We start from the raw sequence: 21,505 nt of genomic DNA, 5'->3' as shown, positions 1-21,505 counted from the left end.
AGCAGCTCTTTACATTTCACAGCTCTGACGTGGTAATCAGACTGCAGATAATTCACTCGCATATCTAGACCCTTTTCCCAAAAGGGCTCCAAGGCCACTTGTTCTGATACACAGTGGATCTGCTTGCTTTGTTGTACAATGGGAAATGCACTCCTGAAACCTAAAAGCCAAAAGGATTTTTCAGGTGAAGGAAACTTAAGCTCCTGGGAAGCTTTAGGAGCACCTGTCTTCATTGCTTGATTCAGGAGTATACCCCGGTGTAGAACACTGAGCTAAATTTGCAATGCTGAAAGCTTGATTTTGCTGGGTACATGCAGATGATGAGACCAAGACGCAGCCTTCTCAGTTCCACAGGTGTCAAACCTATGTCAAGTTCCTCCTCAAAACAACACCATTCTGCTTTGTGGACATGGCAGGAGCAGGGAAGATGTCCTTTGAATGAATACTTGCAAATTCCAGACGTTCAGACATGTTACTCACTACAGAGTAAGCGCTTTCAGTGCAGGGACTGTCCTGACCTGCGCTGGCTGGCACTCAGCATGTTGTCAGCACTTAGCCCATAATGATAAATAAGGATGGGGTTTTCAAAGCTGCAGAAAAAAACTTGAGCTTCCCATTTCCGTTACACCTGTAAAATCCTGGGAATCCAGATCTCTGAGCTGGCTTTGCAAATCTCAGCATAAGATGTAAAAGTGGTACCTGAAAAAGGCAGGCAGGCAGGTGGAAGGAGTGCAAAAGATTATGCTCTCACTCAAACTTAACAAAATGACTTCCAGAAATTTCCCTCAGTCTCAGATAACCATAAGCCCTTCCTGTTTCTCAAGTAGCTTTTACATCATCATCATCAAAAGAAAATCTCAGCGATCGTGTGGCACCGGGCCACCGGTGATCCAATCCGTGCTGAGATAAACAATGCTGTCTACGCTGTATGAGCTGAAGGTAGAAGGATGCTTCTCTTAAATAGTTCAGCTATGGTCACTGAAAGCACTCTGTTTCAGAAGTCACACGGGACCGATATGTATTCTGTGGTGGGGAACAAGAGAAACCAGATACACTCCAGTAAAGAGGTTATTCAAGAGGTTAGTCAGTGTAGGAACAGCAGAAGCCAACTCTTATGTACTGTGTGCTTTACATGTTACAATGTGTTTGAAGAACTAAGCCCAAGGGAATAATTTGTAATACAGGATATATTTACCTGATTTCAAAGCGGGACGATTATATGACTTAGCAGAGGCCACGTAAGTCAGCAGCAGAATGAGGAAGATTCCCTACAGCCTGTCTTACCTATGCAGGTATTCCTCCCCTTAAAACTTAGTGTGAAAATGGGGAAGTCAACAAAAATTTTGCGTAAGTGAAGATCGCAGGATCTGGTCTAATGTGAAGTCTCACGTCCCTTCCACTGGCTCCAGTGAATCACACAGGAGCTCCTAAGCTTGGTGGTGCAAACCTTCATGAAAAGACACTGAAACCTTTTCATTTAGATGACGTTCTATAACTGACACTCTTGGGCTATGACAACTAATCTCTAGGAGGCAATGAAAGGCTTACCAGAAAATTTGGTTGAGGAAGTATAAGATTTATCTCTACCAACTCAAAGGGCTAAGTACTTACGGCTATAGCAGAACAGCCCTTAGAGAGCAGAATTTGTGGGCCCCTAGAATTTTCTTCTTCCTAATGACTCTCTGTGCTTCTCGCATGCTATAAAAAACATTCCTTTTTGCATTTCAGCATCTCTATTTCCTTTGATCTGTACACATTTCTCATTGATGCTAATAGAGAATGACACTGATGGGGAATATTTTTGCAACAAGGGGAGCATAGAATTGTTATTCTGGCTAAAGCAAAAGCAATATGACTTAAGCAGAGTTTTTAAAAGGCTTTACTCAAGGCTGTGCAATTGAACATGATACTAGGCTTTCTCTCTTTTCTTTTTTTTAATTTTCATTGAGATTATGTCCATATTTTATCCAGGTTATTGTATTCTTGTAAAATTATACTGCAACCCACTCTAGCACGTTAACAACAAAAGAAATTCTCTAGCTTATTATAAACATCTTTCAAGAAACCAGAAGCACATGTCCTCTGGAAATAATTTTGCTGGTATTTGGGTTATTATGAAAAATTTCCCAAAACACTGGAATTATTTTATAATGTTCCCTTATGCTCTAGCTTGTTTGCTTAGGTTTTCTAGAATATTCTCTTGGTGCCCCGGTGTGGTACCTTCCTTGGGTTGCACAGGGAAGCTGCAGAAGAAGTACAGTAACTCAGCAATTTGAGTCTGTCTTTGCAGTGATGATTACCTAGTAACTATGTGCCATCAGTGAAAAAAGACCTAGTAGGGACACCAGCTGTGCAATAATTACAGTTGGAAAGAAAAAATTCTTTTATCCTGCAGAGATTTGGCAGGATGACGATAGTATTTTTTTGCCCCAAAGCAGACTGAAAATTTAAAATCTGAGAAATTTTTGAGAATTAAAAAAATGGGGAGGCAAGTATGCTGAAAATCAATAAAATGTTTCATTTAGATGAATTTGATAAGTCTTTTTCTCTGTATTTATTACCATTTTGTATCTCTGTTGAAGCTTCTTTTACTTCAATTACTTTAGGTTCCTCACTGAAAAATCCTTTAAAAATTGATTTTTGTTTTCTTTTTTTCTGAGAATACTAAAACATAAGGGTTTAACCAACGGTGGTGTAAAGGGGAGCAAGAGAAACAGAAATGGGAAACAGTTCTGGGGTGTGTCCTGCTCAGCTTCTGAATGTGCCTTACAGACTGACTCGGGTTTAGTTTACTTTGCCCTTTAAAGTATTGCTAGGTGAGTTTGGGTCTTGAAAATCCCTTGGATAATATTTGTTGGATTACTTTTTGACTTCAAACTAACTCACGCCCATAGATCATGTGTTTTCTGCAGGCTGCGATATCTCTCCAGGTGCACTCTGAGGTGAAATACAAAAGGGAAAAGAGCAGAGCCAGACTCGAGTCCGACAGCAAGGCATTGAAACCGAGTCTGCTGGCTGCACGCAGCATGCGGACCCTCAGTCATGCTAGGGAGAACAGAGCTGATTTCATTGTTTGAAAAGGCTTTATTCCTGCTCACCTCCAAATAGTTTGAACCTTGACTGGGGTTGCATAGCAGGAAGGGAAGAGCAAAGAGCTATTTGTGGCCCACATCCTTGGATTTATTCCAGAAAGAAGAAGTATCTGGAAACAGATTTACCTCAAGTTCAGCATGTGTTGATGTGCTTTATTGACCTGCAGGAAGAGTCTGAGTGCTTTAACTGATGAGAGCTTTTCCTTGGAGGGCTGAAGACTAACTGATTTCTGATGGAGCCACGTGCCTGGGCACAGTGATTAATGCAGTGTGCGCGGCAAAGGGTGGCTGTCATCCCCTGATACCAAGTGCTCTCATCTGTGTCTTTGTCCTCTCAGCATAGCTTTGGCCTGACACAATTACCTACATGGTTCTAAACATTTTTCATGGACTTTTAAAACTCTACCTCTTCCTTTACTGAAACCTGACCTATATGAGCAGAGCCTAGCCAAGGTGCAATCCCTGCAGGACCAGCAGACGAGAGGTGAGCTCCATATCCAAGCAGCAGTATCACCTAAGATTTTAGCTGAGACGTTCTGAAGTCACCTGGCATTATGCCCAGGTATCCTGGGTTGTACCCTGGCCATGCTTAAAAGGGCAGAGGTTATTTACAGACAATCGGTGGGAAGGTTCCCAATTCTAACCCTCATCTGAAAGTGAAGCCATCACAGAGGCGTTTGGGTTATTCACATGCCCTAACTTTAGGCACCTACCTTCACCTAAGTTAGGGAGTTAGTCACTCTGGGCTCTCTCTATTGCCAGAGAAGGGAGAAAAGATCCCCAAAAGGCAAATCAGAGCATCTATAGAATCATAGAATCATTAAGGTTGGAAAAGACCTCTAAGATTATCGAGTCCAACTGTCAACCCAACACCACCAGGCCCACTAAACCATGTCCCTAAGCGAAGTCTGAATTAGTAGGAGCATCAGGCTCCTACTCCAACTCATCTCTCTTTCTTTGACTATATAGGGAGCCCAGCAGACCAGCCTCTTTATATAGGCAGCTGAAAATAGTTGGTATAAAACTCTGTCTCGTTACCCCTGGATAACAGGGTCTTGTCCAGGTATTGCTTTGTTACTAAAGCAGAGAAACATCTCTCCATCTATTTGATTTGTCTGACTAATATCTGCAGGGTTTTTTTCATACAGAAACTCATATCCAACAGAAACTGCCATGTGAGTTTTTATTTTCCTTAATATGAGCTACGTACATACATTTCATTCCTGCAACTTCAGTTATTCCTGACTTACATCACTGTAGGGCAGAAACAGGTCCCCCGTTTCTGACTTGAAAAGTCTCAAAAGCAGTGTGACCAGTGTGGTTGTGATTCTGTCAGTAACTGGTATTTTTTCCAAAGCACCAGCTGCCAGAAGCATGTGAGAATCAATAGCAGGTTTCATTTAAGAACAGGCTAAATTTGCAGACACGATGACTGCTAGAAAGCTGGAAAACATAATCCAGTGTAACATAATGCTCAAAATGAAAAAAGCCAAGACAATTCATCACTTGAAAAAGTATTACTTAGAAAAAAAAGGACTTGTATGATTTTTAAGCAGATTTATAGTTTCTGAACCTAGAGTTCTGGCAACATTACAGCAATTGTATTGAGAGAGAAGAATATGGAGAAAATAATGTCATAGGAAATTACTTACCAGGATCAATTTTCTTTGAGGTTTCAAGAGCTTGGGCTTAGGAAGATTATTGGCTATTGGAGCTATGGAAATAAATATTAAGGGATCATTTCATATTATCATCATTCACTGTCATTTTTAGTATACGCATTAGCAATTTATAAATTACAGATTAATAGCGGATTAGGAGCAAATACATGTACTTATAGCAGAGTTTAACTGTATTTCAGGTAACATATTTTACAATGAAACATAGGGTTTATGAATCAGAAAAATTCATAAGATTAAAGAATCTGATATGGAAAACATGCTGTGTGTGTGCAGAAGCCGGAGCAAATACACCTCTTGAGATCTGATCACTTGTGATCTAATACACAATAAACCTTCGGGTCCTTCCCCTCCTCTCTCCCAGCGGCTCAGCACTGGCAGTAGTGTTCAGAAAATATCCCCAAGAGTTTGTGTGATTGACCCTGGAGGCAATCGCAAATCCTCTTTGAAAGCGAGGTTCTCCAAGATGTTGATCTTTATCTGCTCACCTTGCTTGACTTCTCAAGTGTACCTGCAATTTTAAGAGTGCAATGTGCTGACTTCCCTCAGTCTATCCCCAATATGAAATTTCATCTTGCCTAACTTTAATTTTCTCTTTGAGCAGGGTGAATATTGCTACAGAGGTTTCTCTCTCTTCTCTGATTAGTGGGAGCTGAGACCTCTTGCCTGGACTCGGTGACTAGCTTCTCCATAGCTAAAGCTGCAGGGAAGGGAGGCGAGAGCCTGGTCCCAGCAGCAGGCACAGGCCATTTCTCCCCCCACCGATGGGAGCGGGCACAGGTCACCACAGTCACGCTCAGTGGCAGAGTGCAGGAGTCCTGGTTGTGCTCAGGATTTGAAATATCTCTGCATCTCTGTTTTCATACCTTTTGCTGGGATGGCTGGTGGCTGCTCCGCTTTCTCTTTCTCTTTCTTTTTCTTTACCTTCTTGGGCTGTAGAGGGGACATGCTTGTCACACTGGTAACTGTCTCCCCTGAGCTGCAAAGCAGAGACCCATAGGTGAGGGAAAAGTGAAGGCAATGGAGGGAAAGACAGTTTGTCCCAGTGAGTTCATGCAAATACGTCACCTTCCACTTGTAAGAGTCCCTGCCCAACAACTTGGATTTTGACCTGGGGGTATACTGAAAAACCTCTTATGGGGGTTGGAAATGCTTTGGGTCTTGTATTTTTTCAACCACACAGCCTGGCTGAGAAACTTGGGAGTCTGATCTGTCCTGGCACAGAAAATGCAGAGTGTCAGGTTTAAACAAGACTCATTTCATAGCACCTGTTCCTTAAAAACATGTATGACCCCACTGCTGCACCCAGGATGAGCTTGTACCTTTCTGTCCTCGAGGGCCAGAGGCGCAGACAGGTTAGGTGACTTGCATAAGCTCACACGGAAAGCGTATGGCAAAGCAAAATCTTCGATGTGGTTTCTGGGCTAAGACTGGCTGAGGGGCCAGCGGGCCAGGAGAGCGTGCAGCATGCCTTCAGACAGCTCACAAACCCACATTTGAAAAAGCTAGCTTTTTAAGAGAGGCTGGTGTGCTCAGCACATCTAAAATGGAGAAATTGCGCCCCGATCTCTAAACTCGGGCATTCTCTGGTGCATCCATGCTGAAAAAGCATTAGTAGGTATGAGAGAAGAGTACAAGCCGTATTGTAAACAGACTCCTGTCCAAGAAAGCTTCTGAGTTTGGACTATTACAGTTTAACATCCTCTAAGCCTGGGTTTTTTACCCTCAGCATCTCCCAAAGTCTGAGGATATCCTGCTTTGAATATTTAGGGCTTGGATACGCAGTCAGGTTGCAGCGATTGTCACCGTGTGTCAGCTGAGCTGCGGTAACCAACTGTGCAGGTGCTCCTAGCTTGCAGCTAAGAAATAGAATTGTATGGGCTTAACTGGTAATGAAAGAAATCTTAACTTACAGCTGGGGCGGGAGGCGAGTGTATAGCAATTAGTGATGATGACTACGGTGGTGGAGGTGACTTGGTAAGCAGTTGCTGCTCAGATGCATCTGACCATGGGCTCGCCCTGGGAAAGATTAACGCAGTATGGTTGTGGGGACCTTTCTGTTCTGTGCTGGTGAGCTACACCACACAATGGGATCCAACCACGGTCTCCATAGTCATAATGCTGACAACACTGAATTCACTGAATTTTAAATCATTTGTCCCAAGTTGCTGTTCCTCTCCAGGTTTTTTTGCATAATGAAACATTCTCTTTATATTAATAGAATAAAATAGTCAAACTGGGCCAAAGTCTTAATGAAAGTTAAGATGTCTTTGCTATTGCCCACACAAGAATAACAAAATAACAGACATTATCATTTTACACAGCTGTAAATCCAAATGAATGTCACTACCATTGGTAAAATCACTCTGGATTTACACTTGCGTAGATTACAAAAAGCCTCTGGTTTGCTGATTTTCCTGAGTTCTGTTCCATGTACTCAGTCCAAAACATAGGTTTGCTGCCAAACTTTTTAAAAAGTGTTTAAAAGGTAAAATATTTTCATGATTTATAAATAAATCACATCAAATATGTAAACTGAGGGTTGTATTAAAATACGGTTGCCTGCACTATTGTGAACCTATCCCACAACAACCATTTGTTTCTAAATTAATATCAAAACATGAAATTGTTTAAAACCAGCAGGAAATGAAACTCTCCTGCCTAGCTCCATTGCCCAAACACAGCAAACTGCAAAGAACAAAGAATACCAAAAAGGGGACGAGAATGATTTTGTAATGGTTTTTGTTTTAATAATCCAAGGTCATTAAGGCAGATATGTAGCTTAAAGAGACTATCATTCTGATACAGCTGCTTTAAGCACAATATATGAAAAGGCTTAGTGTCAATTCATTGCATTAGTTGTTATTCCTGCTTTGCCACTGAAAAAGTGAAGCTACAGAGAAATGTATCTGTAGCTTACACTTTTTTTTTAAATGCCAGGGCCATACAGGGTTAACTAATTCTGGGAGATACAACAACCATACTTGCTGTCTTAGAACTGAGCTCCTCAAACCAAACAAGGAGGCTCAGAAAAGACTCCTTGGCTCCGAAACACTGCCTCTTTGTGAGCTCGTCTTGTTCTATATCTAAAAGGAAAGTTAGTTTTTTATCTCCAGCTCCTCCTCCAGCCTCCTGGCTTCTATTTCAACAGTGTCACATTGTGCATTTCTTGAAGGACCTAATGAGTTTTTAGAGAACGAGAAAAAGACAGGAGTTTGGGGAAAAAAACCTGTGGAAGGTGTCTAACAATCATGGCACCGGGACACCAGTTTCCCTGGAGGTCATGGCCGGTATTTCTGGAACATACTGTCCCAAGAGCTCGCAAACTACTGCAATTTTTGGCTTTACTATCCTTATTAGAGTCAAGGATGTGGGGCTTTTCCTGTGGTTATATAGGTCAGCTATTCCCTCTTGTCTGCAGGCGAATGACAAAAAATTCACCCACGCGAACTGGGAGCTGCTTTGATATTTTCCAAATAGGGGAGCTGTATGAGAAGGTGCCAGGGGAGGACCGGGTACTTGGTTCTGGTTCAGCCTGGCAGAATTTGCTCCTACGCCATTAGATCGGCACCGTGGAACCAAGGCATGAGACGGACAGCTTTCTGAGGTGAACAGTTTTTTCACCTCAAATTATTTGTCTCCAGAAGAGCAGTCACTGAAGGACTGGAGAGTTCAGGCCAAAACAAATAAATAAAAAACAGAAAAAAGAATTCCTATTTTCAAAGCTACACCTCCTGGGGGTTTCTGGATCTGAAAACTGACAAAACGAGCTAATAACAAGGAAGATAATAAGAAGGAGGATATTTAAAGAAAAGAAAACCGCAGAAAATAGAATTAGGTGGTTTAGAAAACCCAAAATAACTGTACTTTTTATTTAGGTATCTATTTTTAAAATGTGGGAAATAAATGGGTTTTGGTTAACTCATTTTTTTCCTTAATTTGTTATTGGTCAAGTAGTAAACCAAAATCCAAACATTTGCTTTGTTCTACTGAAGAAATCTGGATTTAATTTTCTTTTCTACCAAGGCCATTTTGTAAGACCTGGGGCAGATCACTTAGCCCTTTGTGCTTCAGATTCCAATTAAGTAAAAACACCATTATGATGTCAAGACATGAAATATTTTAAGATGGTTAGGTATTACTGCAGTGGGAGTACAGACATTTCTTAGACACCGGACTATTAATGTAATTTTGAAACTGGATTCTGCTCTGAGTTTGAAATATCACTAAGGGAGTTGGAGCTGAGCCTCTCTAATCAAGGCTGAGTTTTGCACAGTGTAGTCATTTTGACTGGCAGGAATCTCATACAAATTAGTTCATCGGTTTGGCCTAATGGATATTTAGGCACTGGGTTTTGGGTCTAAATGTGCTGAATTAAGTTCTGAGACAAGGAATATGCAGGTGAAGAGAAGTGAGTTCAAAGGAATGAACGGTTTGTGTTTTGAGCAGAGGGTGGAAAATAAATGGTACCAAGTGTGAAACGTAACAAAAATGATGATACTGGTAACACTTTCACAGCTATTTAATTTTAAAGCCCTGAAGTCAATGCACTTCAGACATGCATTTGTGGGATCAGGGCTTTCATTAGCGTATCTTGCCATGCTGAAATACATGAAAGCTTATTTTTATCCATATAGAGTTACGCATTTCTTTCACCTCCGGAGACTCCGTTTTACAGTGAAGAAATCGTGTTGGCTTGTTTTCCCCCTGCTATTCAGCCTCCTGAGTTTAGTGTTCGCAGTAGTATCACTACCACATCATGTATTCCCAGAGGCAGATTCTGTATTACAAGTCTTTTTATCTGACTGCCATGCTCCATTTTTCCAGTCATCTTTTCAATCAGGTCTCATTTTTCTCCTCTTCTTGTGTTCTCTACCAATCTACTTTGATTTCCTCCCCCTCCCCCTTCTTTTTTTTTTGTTCTTGTAATTCCAACTTTGTCCCAGCAGCTAATAAAGAAGGGGAAAGAGAAAACATCCAGGGAAAAATGAAAACTGCTGAGCTGTCTCTGTAAATTTTTGGTGTGGTGCAATAGCTGGTCAGGGTCACAGAACAAAGATCTCTCCATGAATAACATGAAAGTTTCAGTTTGTACTGGCCTCTCCTGAACTCTGTTGCTTTGTTGTGACTTCACTTACATCCAAGTGTCGGTTAGATTGAATACAGCGATAATCCCATGAGAATGGGATTACGCTATTTGAGGGTCTAGGATATGCTATACTTGGCATTGAATCTCATAGTATCTAAAAAGATACTATGAGAAATAGTATCTGTGATACCAAGTGGCACTGGATTTAAGCTACAAGGCTAGAAACACATGTTTTATGTCACTGAAAACTGGGAAACAGCTGTTCTTCTGTGTTGTTATGAGGAATCCCTCTTTAATCTTTTTTGTTTGTAAAATACTTGTGTCATCTTTTTTTTTTACTGCAGTTCCAGAACAATTTATATCTCAGGAAGATCATGCAATGGGAATCAGTTTTATCACACCACACAATCAAAAACTTTTGGCAGCCAGCGGTATTTAAAGGGACAGTCATTAATGACTGCAGCAGAAGTAGAGTTTTTCCCATCACTTGGAGTCTTCAGCTGGGAATAGACTGCGGGCCTAGAAAATCTGCTTTGGAGCCCCACTCCCTGTTCCTGGGTGTGGGAATCACTGGGTAACATTGTGTTTTGTTTTATGTACATGGATGGTTTAAGTCATTACCATCTGGTGAGGTGTTGGGAAACCCTAAAAAGCCACACAGGATGAAAGCAGGCTTCTCCAGAAAGCAATTCAGAGCCTCAAGGAGAGGTTTGTAATGGAAACACCTGCAGGACCTACAGCTAGATAGCCCAGGTAGATCTCCCTTATCATGCACAGCAGATGTTGGCTTGCAGGCATGTTCATGAGTCATGGACCACGGACTCTTTATCCTCCTGTAGGCATTTTGGAAAATATTACTCATCTTCAGCATACCTAGCAAAACAAAACCAGAACTGGTGCCTTGGGTTATAGTAAAGAGAAGTGTAATCTCCTACCTGTTCTGGGGGCATTTCACCAGGTAATGCTTCACTGTTAAAGAAAAAAAAAAAAAAGAAAGAAAATGTGGCTTCACACCAATACAGTTTATGAGTTACAAATGGGCACTGCAGATAGACCTGTGTTGTTGAGACTGTGGAGTTGCCAGGTTTTTACACTGGGGGAGCTGCTAATCGTCACCATACGTTATATTGTGCATTAAAATGTAGTCTGACTTGAAGACATAGCTAGGCTTGGAAGAAGGGAATGTACCAAACAACACCAAGAATCTGCTGTGGAAGTGCTGGGCAACACACATTCCAGTGGTCAGCCCAGCCAAAAGACAGCTTGCTAAGGAAAAGCACAGCAGGCCAGTAATTTTACTTTGAAGACTTTTATTTCCCTTGTGGTGCCTCTATTTATTTCCAGAAGCCTGAAATAAACCATTCACCCACAGGAGCCACTGCTGTTCCTAATGTAAGCTAGGCTGTGGCCTCAAGTATAAAGGGATGTTCTCCTGGGATCAGATCAGAGGTCCAGCTCAGCCACTATCCTGTCTCTGACAGCTGTGTGTATGAGCTGTGTAAATTCTTTCAAATCAGTAGTCCTGAGCAAGGGCAGCTCCCCCCCCCAGCTTTTTAGGAGCCAGGGTTATGAAGATGCTCTTTTGTGGCTTAGTGGCTTTTTTTGCGTGCTGAGTGCGGAGACATGCAGGCAGGAGGAGGAGGCTCCGGATCTTCTGGTCGACTTACTGCCAACTTATTTCTCAGAAGGAAAAGAGGGTGCATCCCTGGGCCATGATGTGAAGTTGAATACAACATAGACACCCCCCTCCCTTCACATTCTCCATTCTTTAAAAGGCCATGAAAACGAGACAAGAGTGCATTTACATGATTATGCCCCTCTCTACAGGAAAGTTTTCATATTTGGTCTTACCTAAATTCTCCCGTTCTAAGGAGGCTATACAGCTTCTAGGGGGGTGCATTTTAGTCCTACAGGAAGGGGAGCTGAGAGCACTAGGAACTGGGGCTAACACAGCGGCCATGTCTAAGCCAGCCAAGGCAGCGCTTCCATCTATCTGTCTGTACAGGAGAACAGCAGGCCTAACCCTTCGGAAGTAAGGGGATGCTCATGTACACTGTTGACATGTTTTTGAGCATTTCTAGGTACGTGTTGGTTTGTTTTGCCCTACAGTAAATACTCCAAGCCTTTGAACCAGGGATTGGGAAGAGCAGCCACTCCTGTAACAAATGGGCATAGGCTTCTACCACAGAGGGGTTGCCAGCTGCAGCCATTGCTACTTCCCACAGCACCCCATAGCTGCCCTGTGCTATGGGCCAGCCCCAGCTGCAGTGCCAGTCCAACCAAACTGAGGGAGCTCCTTTGGTGAGGAACTGGGTTCAGTATTACCCTTGTCATGTCAGAGCCCTGAGGTGAGCCAGGATCTGCTCAGGTTTCACAGACAGACACTCCAGAGGGATCATCTCCAGCTTCATCTGCTGCAAATCACAACTTTTAGTTCAGGTATGAGTTGCTCTTTGTTGCAGGCTGGGCTGTTCTTGTACAGGGTTGGGCAGAGTTTTCCCTCCCTCTTCTCCTTGCACTTACTTGAGTGTCTGCTTCCACTCCCTGGGTGGGGTGGTGGGGTTGAGTTAGGTTGGGTTGGGTTGTTGTGGGGCCGGGTGGGGTAGGGCAGGGCAGATGATCCTCCCTGTGGTATTAGGGCTGAGCAGTAGGAGAGTGGAGGGAGCTGTTGGTGTCCCTGTGACAGGGATGGGGTGACTGGAGAGGTTCAGGGAGAAGTCTTGATGGAAATTTGCCCAGTAAGGCGAAGTAAGGAGACAGTTTTGGTTGTCCTGGGCCCCTGACCTGGTCTGAAGGGGAAGAGCAGAGCCAGACTTCTCTTGAAGGACCTCTGAGGAAGATCATGCAGCAACCACCTCACTGAAGGTGGAAGAAGGCTGTGCCTGGAGCCTGCCTGGAGACTTGGGGTGATGCAGAGGGAGGATTGCTTTGCTGTCCCTGTCTTTTCTCCTTTCCGCAAGGAAGGATGAACTTCATGATTTCACTGCAGGCTCTTTTCGCATGAATACTAGCATCTGCCTAGTCCAGTCCAGGATGAAGGTACAGAGTGCTGAGGACAGAGAGGAGGTAAGATAACGCTTTTTGAGGAGTGATGCCTTATTCTAACAGTCTGAATGAGAGAGCACTGCTGTTGGCTGACAGGGTGGGTATCTTGTGGTCAGACCCTAACCCCTGGAAGGTGTCTCTGGAGGGGGTAGAAGAGTGTTGAGGGAGGAGGGGGCTCTTTGTGCTCCATGCCCATATGGCTGAGTGGAAACCTCCCAGGGAACTGCTGCTACCTGAGCAGAGGTTCAGGGCTGAGCCTGCTGCCATGGCCCAGGAGCTGTGGGAAGAAAAAGCAATATGGGGCTGGTGGAGACCATGTCCATCACTGATGCTTCTTCCACTGCTGCTTCAGAAATTTTGATTCCCTGATGCTTGACTGGATGCCGAGCCAATTAATGTGGCTCCAGAAAATACTCTGATCAGGTGGTCCTAGCTGAAAGACTTGCCTGAAAATCTTATCACTGTATACTGAGTGCCTTTCTGCTAAGCTTTATTCTGTTATATTTCCATTGAATCCGTAAGTTTAATGCTGCCAGTGTTTACTGGATAATGTTAAAAATCTAAATAAAAATGTGGTGAAGCCTGCAATTATTCAGATATTAGGGTAGCGAAGAAAGGATTTAGCAGCTCAGAAGAAATTACTTTTTCTCTGTTGTATATGCTTATTCTATATTGTATTCTATATTATTTCTATATTTAACTGGTGTTGGTTCAATGTAAAGAGGCCTTTTCTCCAAGCTGTTTGTATGCTTACACCAGCGTAAATCACCAAAAACAGAAGCAAAATCTAGCCCAATGTCTGCTCAAGAAAAACCAGGACACATCAGTGTGTCTAATGCTTGTGGCTTCAGGATGACTCACCATGACCAACATACTTAAGTGTGGGTACTCCCTTGGCACAAAACCTTTGCCATCACTTAACAGGGTAGGAAGAATAACATTGATCTTGCTCCTTCCTCTTGGCAAACTGAGTTGTTGGGCTCAGTTAGAATCAGAGTTACTCTACTGAGCACACTACTGGGAAGACGGAGCCACAGCCTGAAATGTGTTTGTGGTCAGGCAAGGACTTCTGTATACATCTATTTTGGGCTTACATATCTTCTCCCTCGTGTATCTGAGTCACTCATTCCTTCATGGTACGTGTGTAGCGCTGAAGGGGCAGCAAAGTCACGATTCTCTCCTGTCATTAGCAGGACAAATCACTAACCAAACTCTCTTCGAAAGCTCCTGTTCAGAGATGGTCCTTAGGCTCTCCTCCAACGTGGTGGCTGCTAAGCGTGTTGGTATCTCATCCTCACAGCTTGTGTGAGGTCTCCAGATAAACCACTCAAACTAAAATGAAAGTAGAGCCTGCACTGGCTACTCCACAGATCTGAAATAGCACTTTTGATTACAATAGGGCTGCTTTCGTGCAGGTTTAGCCTCTCTGAGAAACCTTCTCTGAGGAAGAGAAGAATGAAACAGTAATCCTTGATCTTGAAAGATTATTATGAAAATGCACATCTGAATGACAAAATGATGCTTTAGTTTCAAAGAACACTGCAAAGGAGAGAGTGCTAATAACAACCCCCATTTTCCGAAGGATATTGGCAGCTAGTCAGGAAGGGAGAAGAAAACAGGACAGAAAATGACTGCTTTGAAAGCCCTCTAAAGTTGTCTGTGGAAATGTCACTGATGCAAAATGTTAGCTAGATCTGGTCAGAATGCAATTTAATGATACTGCACTTGGTCTGCTTTGAAAGAAGTTCCAACAACCTTCAATTTATGTTTATGCAAAGCTGAAAATTTTTGAAAAGTCCAAAGCAAATTTAAAGTGAAATAGCTATTCAAAGGGAGCAAAATGCCTTTGTTCTAGTTTTGCTGGCAGAAATAATCTTTTCTACCAATAATTTTTTTTGTTTTTATTAAAATCAAGGCAAGGAGATATTTGTCTTCCCTGCATTTTCTGCATTCTCCTTCTCCCCCTCTCCCTCTTTGGTAAGGGCCTTGCAGTCAGCAAGAATGACATTTCACTCACCTGTGGATCTCCTCCTGTTCAGGAGTGACTGGCAGAGAATGACAAGTGTAAAAAGGAGGACACTGATGATTCCTATTGAACACACAAAGACTGCATACAGGTACAGATCTGAAAGCCAAGCACAGGTAACAGTCAGTGTTGCAGCTGTATGCTTCATGCTTACAGGATAGAAAAAAGTTATGTCTACAAGACCTAAATAGACCCTGGCCCAAAAGAGTTAGGGTAACACTTCAGAAGTAATTTAACCCCCTTGAAACTTTCATACAGTATCCCGCTCAGTTTAAATTTGGTTGAAGTCTCCATAAATGCAAATAGGTGTAGTTATGAGGGCTTGCTTTCAGGAGGGAGGAGTGGGCTGGTTTGGGATTTTTTCTCTTTTCTTTTTTCCTGTTTTTGGTGGGGCAACCAAAAACCAAAAGGACTTCAGTTGGATTATTTCCCAGTTCCAACTGCTGTACTGGTTTTAAAAAAAAAAAAAACAAAAGAAAAGTGGCGGTGGGGGGAGTGCTGAGTGGCTGAGGAAGAAGGAAGAAAGTCTGTGATTGCTGCTTCTGGTTTGAATTTTTTTTTTTTTTTTAATTTTTTCAATCTACTGCTTCAATCTCCCTTTATAGCTTTTATTCAGGTGCCATAACACATTCCCACTGGAGCTGACAGGAGTTGTACCATGGCAGATCAAGATGGAGTATTTTGTTCAGAAGGAGAAGAAATCTTTAATGACTTATTTCTGCTTTTACTAGAACTTTAAATAGAGTACTCTAAGGATGCTCTACCCGTTAATGTCTTGAAATGTCCTTAGGGAGGTATATTGGCTTCTTTCCTGCTTCCCAGAGAGGAAACTAAGCCTCAGAGGTCAAGTGTACTTGTAGAAAATAGCCTTGCTGGAACTAGACCCCTGACCTGCAGTTCTGTGCTTCGTTCCCCTTACACAGTACAACAATATAGTTTGTATATTGTGGTTTAAACAATAAGGGTCCCCACAGAATCAAGGCCAGCCTGCGAGCGAGCACTACTGCCTGGCAGGCAGCGCAGCAGAGTGGCTGCAAATGCCGTGCTGGTTCTTCACTGGCGCTCCGGATTGGGGCAGGAGGAGGAGGAGGGAATCCCAACTGCCTGCAAATTCTGGATTTCAGTCTCCTAGAACAGTCGTTCACTAACCTACACAGAAAATACTGCTTGCCTTGAAACTCAAGGGACCTTTAGGCTGCTCTTGCAGTGCAGAGCATGTCTGGTCAGCAGTTTCTAAGGCTAGTGGGAGTGCAGATGCTTGGTACCTCTTCAGACACATTCAGCACCTTCCTGGATAAGGGGGTTTATTTGCAATGCATGATTAGCCAGGCATAGCTTATTTTCCCATTGACCATTACAAACGTATCAGAAACTGAAACTGGAGCCTTCCATTCTCTTTTCTCCAGCACCCCTTGTACTCTGTGGGATACTTTCTCAGGCAAGACCCGAGTTTGCACAGGAACTAGCAAAATTGGGCCTGATTGGGGCACTTTAGTTGTACTGTACCACTGAACTGAAGTAACATCTTGTATACAATCAGTAGCAGTTAGATGTATCTTTACCTTCAAAAAACTTCCAAGCTTCATGGTTTTTCTTGAAAGCGGGATCATCAGAAGATTTTGATGAAATCACTGAAAAAAACCAAAGAAGACATGACAAGAACTGAAAATGCGTGGCATAAAATGTTGGGACCTCTTGAAGTAAATGTAGTTCTGCCTCAGACTTCACTGCACCAAGATCTTGCCTTATCTCACAGCATAGTTACCTTTCAATGAAACACCTGAATTATAAAACAGCAGTATAAAAATGTCTTCCAGCAAATCTCATCTGGCTTGGCAACCCTCACGAGTGCTGTATGGCTTGTGAGGCTGCCTCCCTGTTGTCATCTTATTCTGGGAAGATGCAATGTGTGGCTCTTCAATTGAAAGTTAAATGCAGTGAAGTACAGCAAGAGGATAGAAACACACTTCAGAAGAGCCTAGGCCTTAGAACAGGGTGGCCATGTGCTTTTAAGGTCTGTAATGGCATTGTGGGGATTGTCTGAACATTCCGGGGAAAAAAACTGCTATTAATGCTGTATGTAGCTGGTTTTATTCTGAGTCTGTGTTCTCAGTTACCCAGCACTCGTACCTCTAGGGTTATAATTTTTGTTTCTGTCGCAAAACAGGCTACTTCTGAGGGAGAAGATGAACAGCTTTTACTCAAGAGAATGGGAATTTATTTTCCCTTGTAGTTATATATTAAGAAGGATTTTTAACACTGTAGTCTATTTCTAAGTCTTAGAGGTTAAGGAAAAAAAAATATTTGGAAGAGCAGTAGCTTTACTGAAGGACACACCTCTGAAGGCTTCCTGAGAATTGACTTGGAGCCAGCCAGATTAGGCACAGCTTTTTTTAAAAAAAGGGAAGTCATTCTAGCAACACTTGGCACTGAAGTGATCTCTGCCAATACGATAGTGTTTCCCCAGCTTCAGGACTGACTCTGTAGGCCCCTGATTTTGTCCAACTTGCCTTCCTTCCAAAGCCCTTGTGGATGTCCCTTGGCCTGTTGAACGGCCCTGCAATTCCTACAACAGCACCCAAATAACCCATTAAAGTGGGAGCAGCTCATGAGATCTTTTTCTTCTTCCTTCCTTCAGAAGTTGGCTTCTATGCTGTGCCTTTTAAAGATACATGGATATGACACCTGCCTATCTGCAAAAAAGACACCCATGCATGCATGAACTTTCTGAAGCATGTCCAAATGCTTCAGAAAGTGCATATCTGAACTGGGAAGCAGAATGCATCTACTTACCCCCAGTGTCCTTGGCTTAGATGTAGGAACAGGTTAGCCTGAACATCTTAATTAATGTAAACTGCTCTGTCACTGCCGTATCAATGGTCATTGACTGTTGAGTGCAGAATAGCTTAAATTCTCAGCCAGAGTAATTCCCCTGCCTATGGGTGGTTTTTTTTCCCTGAGAAGGAAGACTGCATGACCACAAGTTGTGCCAGCTCACCTTTATATCCTAGAAAAAGGGCCGACTGAATGACTGTGTTCTAATTCAAGTAAGAGGGAAAATAGCTGCAGATTTTGCACAGAATTGCGCGCTATGTTTCAGAAAGAGGAGCAGACTACAGAGCTCTGGGCAAATGGGTGAATGTCAATGTCGTAACAGCTGTACAACCTAGTACTAGAATCCAAATGTTCTGACTGCTGGATCACTGTTCAAAACCCTCTCTGCTCTCCTCAGCCAGATTATTTATGCATGCTGACAATTTTTGATGACATCAGGTTAAATGATCTCGCTTATGATAATCCATGATTTTTTTCTGCTAGCAATCACTGCAATAGAATAGGAGTCTGGTGATGTCCCCCAGATTGCCAATGAGGTCTGAACATCCTTCTTACTGGAAAGGTAATTCATTAAGGAGTGTCCTGTAGGGATGTGAGGTGTGGGGCTAACTCACTGGATATAGAACTGCTTTCAGGACTAATGAAATCTTCTGTTTAGTTGAGATGGGAAGCTCATCCTGAATATTTTAACAAATATACTCATTTGTTACATGAAAGCATCACACATGTAGATTTTTGGCAAGTATTTTAGAATACCTTCCCTGAAAAAAGGGGCTTTTGTTCATTTTGGGGGAAAAAAAAATCTTGCATTCCTGTATCTTGCAACATTTTTACCATTAGAAAATGCCACATGCAACTAATATTTAATAGAATTCAGACTCTGTTCTGTGGGAAACTCTGACACATGAACTTCCTAACAAGACAGATTGTTGTGATCATCTCTACTTCTTTGTGTTGTCCACGCCAGTAGGATTATAGTCAGACTGCCTGATTTTCTATGTTTGTCCTCCTACATATAGTCTCTTCTCTTGGACTAAACCATTTGGAACACGTATTGCTCTTCCTAAGAGATGTGCAGCACCTTGCACAGTGGGCTTGAGGGATTACCCAACTGTAAATGATGGTTTGGAGGTGCTGCATATTGTTCTGATAAGACTACTCACTATTTTGAGTTTTCTGATAGGAAGGCAGTGGGAGAACCATCTTTCTGATGTCTGTTTTCCTCAAATAAACTGTTTTCTGGTGTATTCTGTACTATAATGAAGATCATTAACTTGGTTTTAGGCTAACATTGACCACACAAGCCCAGAAAAAGAACAGATGCCTTTGATAAGAAGATAGGGGAAGGGGAAAAGGTTCACCTTAGCTTAGAGGGAAGATGTTGCATGGCTGGAGTAGGAGACACTTCTTGGCAACATCAGGATATGGATTCCTCTTGGTTTTACTACCAAGATTTAACAGCAGCCTTTTTATAAATCCTATTTGATGTCTTGCATTCGCTACACCTAAAGGGGCAAACTGCAACAGTTCAAATTTCGGCTGGGCCTTCTGAAAACACAACGAAGTTGCTGTAGTTGACACAAGTCCATGAACGAAGACTGTAAGGACTCCATCCCCATCAGATGAGACTCCTTTTCTGAAAAAATGTATTCTGTCCCTAAAGAAGAAGCCAGATATGTAGCTAAACTTTTAACTGCCATCACTACATATTAAGGAACTGTAGCCTGCAACTCAATTGTTTTTCCACAACTCTGATATGTGTATCTGTATAAATTTATGTGTTGCAAGAAAATGCATTTGCAACTTCTTAACGGCCTACACAAATTGACACCTGCAAACTTGCTAGCAAATAACAAAATCTGAATATAGGTTAATAGCAGTAGATACTACAGACCCAGCCGTAATATCTGGTAAGGTCTTTTGCTTTGAATAGTGCTATGCTTGGTGGCTGACAAAGGCTATGTACTGAACCGCCCCAGGTTTTTTCTGCTTCAAGAGCAAGTCAGATTTTGAAGAAACAGAATGACTCTTTTCCATTCCCTCTGGAAATTTCTGTCTTACACAGTGACCTCCTCTTCCTGTGTGAACAAAAAAAAGGGACCTAGATGCTACTTCTGCATCCACTTGATGTGCAAGGTTGTGAGAAATTTGCCTGATGCTTTAGCATAAAGATACTATTTTGAATTTGGGCATAACTGCAGACACATTAACTGGAACAAAATGTTAGACAAGACAGCAATTGTGATTTGTTTGAATACTGTTACCTTATTTGATAAAGCACAAGGAGTACAATTTAAATATCAAAATACTTCGGGCAATTTGTATTGCTCCTTCTCTTGCATCTTGGATCTAACTGTAATATAAGCAAATTCCTTCGCAATAAAAAGTGTAACCAATCATAATAGAAAATGTACTTGGAACAAAATTTCCTTGAAAAGCCCAAGTGTTACCATTGGGGAAATTGGAGACTTTATCACCACTCTGAAGAGAGTTACCTTCCCTCCCATGTGTAGCAAGTCCTGTACACTTACAGTGCATTAACTGAATGCTAGCTAAGGCGGTCCTTTTTTCCCAGTAAAGAGGCTTTTAGCAGTAAAACAGTTGATGTGGCATTTAAAGATATGTCATTTTTCAGACATCTTTTAGTATCTTTAATCTGGATTTAGACTTAGAATAAATACTCTTTCAGGGCGGGCTGAGGCGGTGGTGGTGTCTGCCTCAGATCCCCACAGGGCGTATTGTCGGTGTCTTTAGTCTACAGGTGGGCCTGCCTTCCTCCCTTGTCTCAGGTTTCCTGCTCTGCTTTGGGTTACGTTTGAAGCAGAGAGAAGCAATACAGTTGACCGGACAGTGCGGGAAAGATGAAGTCATGAGTCTCAAATCCCCACCCTGATTATGTATTCATAAATCATGCTAAAAATCAGGGGAAAAAAATAGTATTTAAGGGCTGGACTGAAAAGTTACAGTTTTCCTTCTTTGCAATAACTAAATTGATCTGAACCCCACACTTTAGCTAGGAAGAGCAATGAGAAGTTTCTGTGTTATAGTTAGCAATAGCCTGAGCAGCTATGAAAGATGAAGAGTGGCTTTTTGTGAGGATGGGTATGACAGGCGGTCTGACAATATTTTATATTGCTTTTTCTTCTGCTGCCATTTACCTGGAACGTGTCATTCCCTTTCCAAGCACTCCTGACAAATCCATGTTTCACTACAGGCATTTAAGAAATTCCACCATTCAGTGAATGAGGAAACACTCTAAAATGCTGACCTGCCCTATGAAATGACATTATCACAGGAAAATCCTAAAAATTATTCTCCATCTGATTTCCTCTCTCTTTTTTTCTTCTTCCCCCGGCAAGCCTGCTACTTGTTCTGCACTCCTTGGGTATATCTATTGGTCTATTTTGCAAGTCCTTCATGCAAGAAACATGTTACTTGTTATCCACTCTATCTTTCAGTTTACTACTCTTGGTGACAGCTACCTGGTCTGGTGCAGAGGATTTGAGGGGAAGGGTCAGTATAGGGTAAGCCGCCAGCCGAAACAGTACTTTCCTCCCTCACTGCTTAGAATCATAAAATCATAGAATCATAGAATCATTAAGGTTGGAAGAGACCTCCAAGATCATCGAGTTCAACCATCAACCAACAACACCATGCCCACTAAACCATGTCCCTAAGCGCCTCATCTACCCGTCTTTTAAATACTTCCAGGGATGGTGACTCAACCACTTCCCTGGGC

At 42.4% G+C, this 21,505-nt stretch overlaps 1 protein-coding gene across 1 annotated transcript in view; it reads right to left on the bottom strand.

The window, feature by feature from the left end:
• VSTM4 (V-set and transmembrane domain containing 4) overlaps positions 1 to 21,505 on the bottom strand; it is a 38,861-nt gene that overhangs the window by 7,668 nt on the left and 9,688 nt on the right. The window contains exons 4-8 of the mRNA XM_009320260.1: positions 16,494 to 16,562; positions 14,923 to 15,030; positions 10,796 to 10,829; positions 5,638 to 5,750; positions 4,745 to 4,806 (exon numbers count right to left, since the gene is read on the bottom strand). Of these exons, the coding sequence (XP_009318535.1) occupies positions 4,745 to 4,806; positions 5,638 to 5,750; positions 10,796 to 10,829; positions 14,923 to 15,030; positions 16,494 to 16,562 (386 nt within the window). The remainder of the gene's footprint in view (positions 1 to 4,744; positions 4,807 to 5,637; positions 5,751 to 10,795; positions 10,830 to 14,922; positions 15,031 to 16,493; positions 16,563 to 21,505) is intronic.

The sequence above is a fragment of the Pygoscelis adeliae genome, unplaced genomic scaffold, assembly GCF_000699105.1.
Source record: "Pygoscelis adeliae isolate BGI_AS28 unplaced genomic scaffold, ASM69910v1 Scaffold190, whole genome shotgun sequence".
NCBI lineage: Eukaryota > Metazoa > Chordata > Aves > Sphenisciformes > Spheniscidae > Pygoscelis > Pygoscelis adeliae.
The sequence above is the reverse complement of the archived record's forward strand: the minus strand, read 5'-3'. Positions and strand labels throughout refer to the sequence as shown.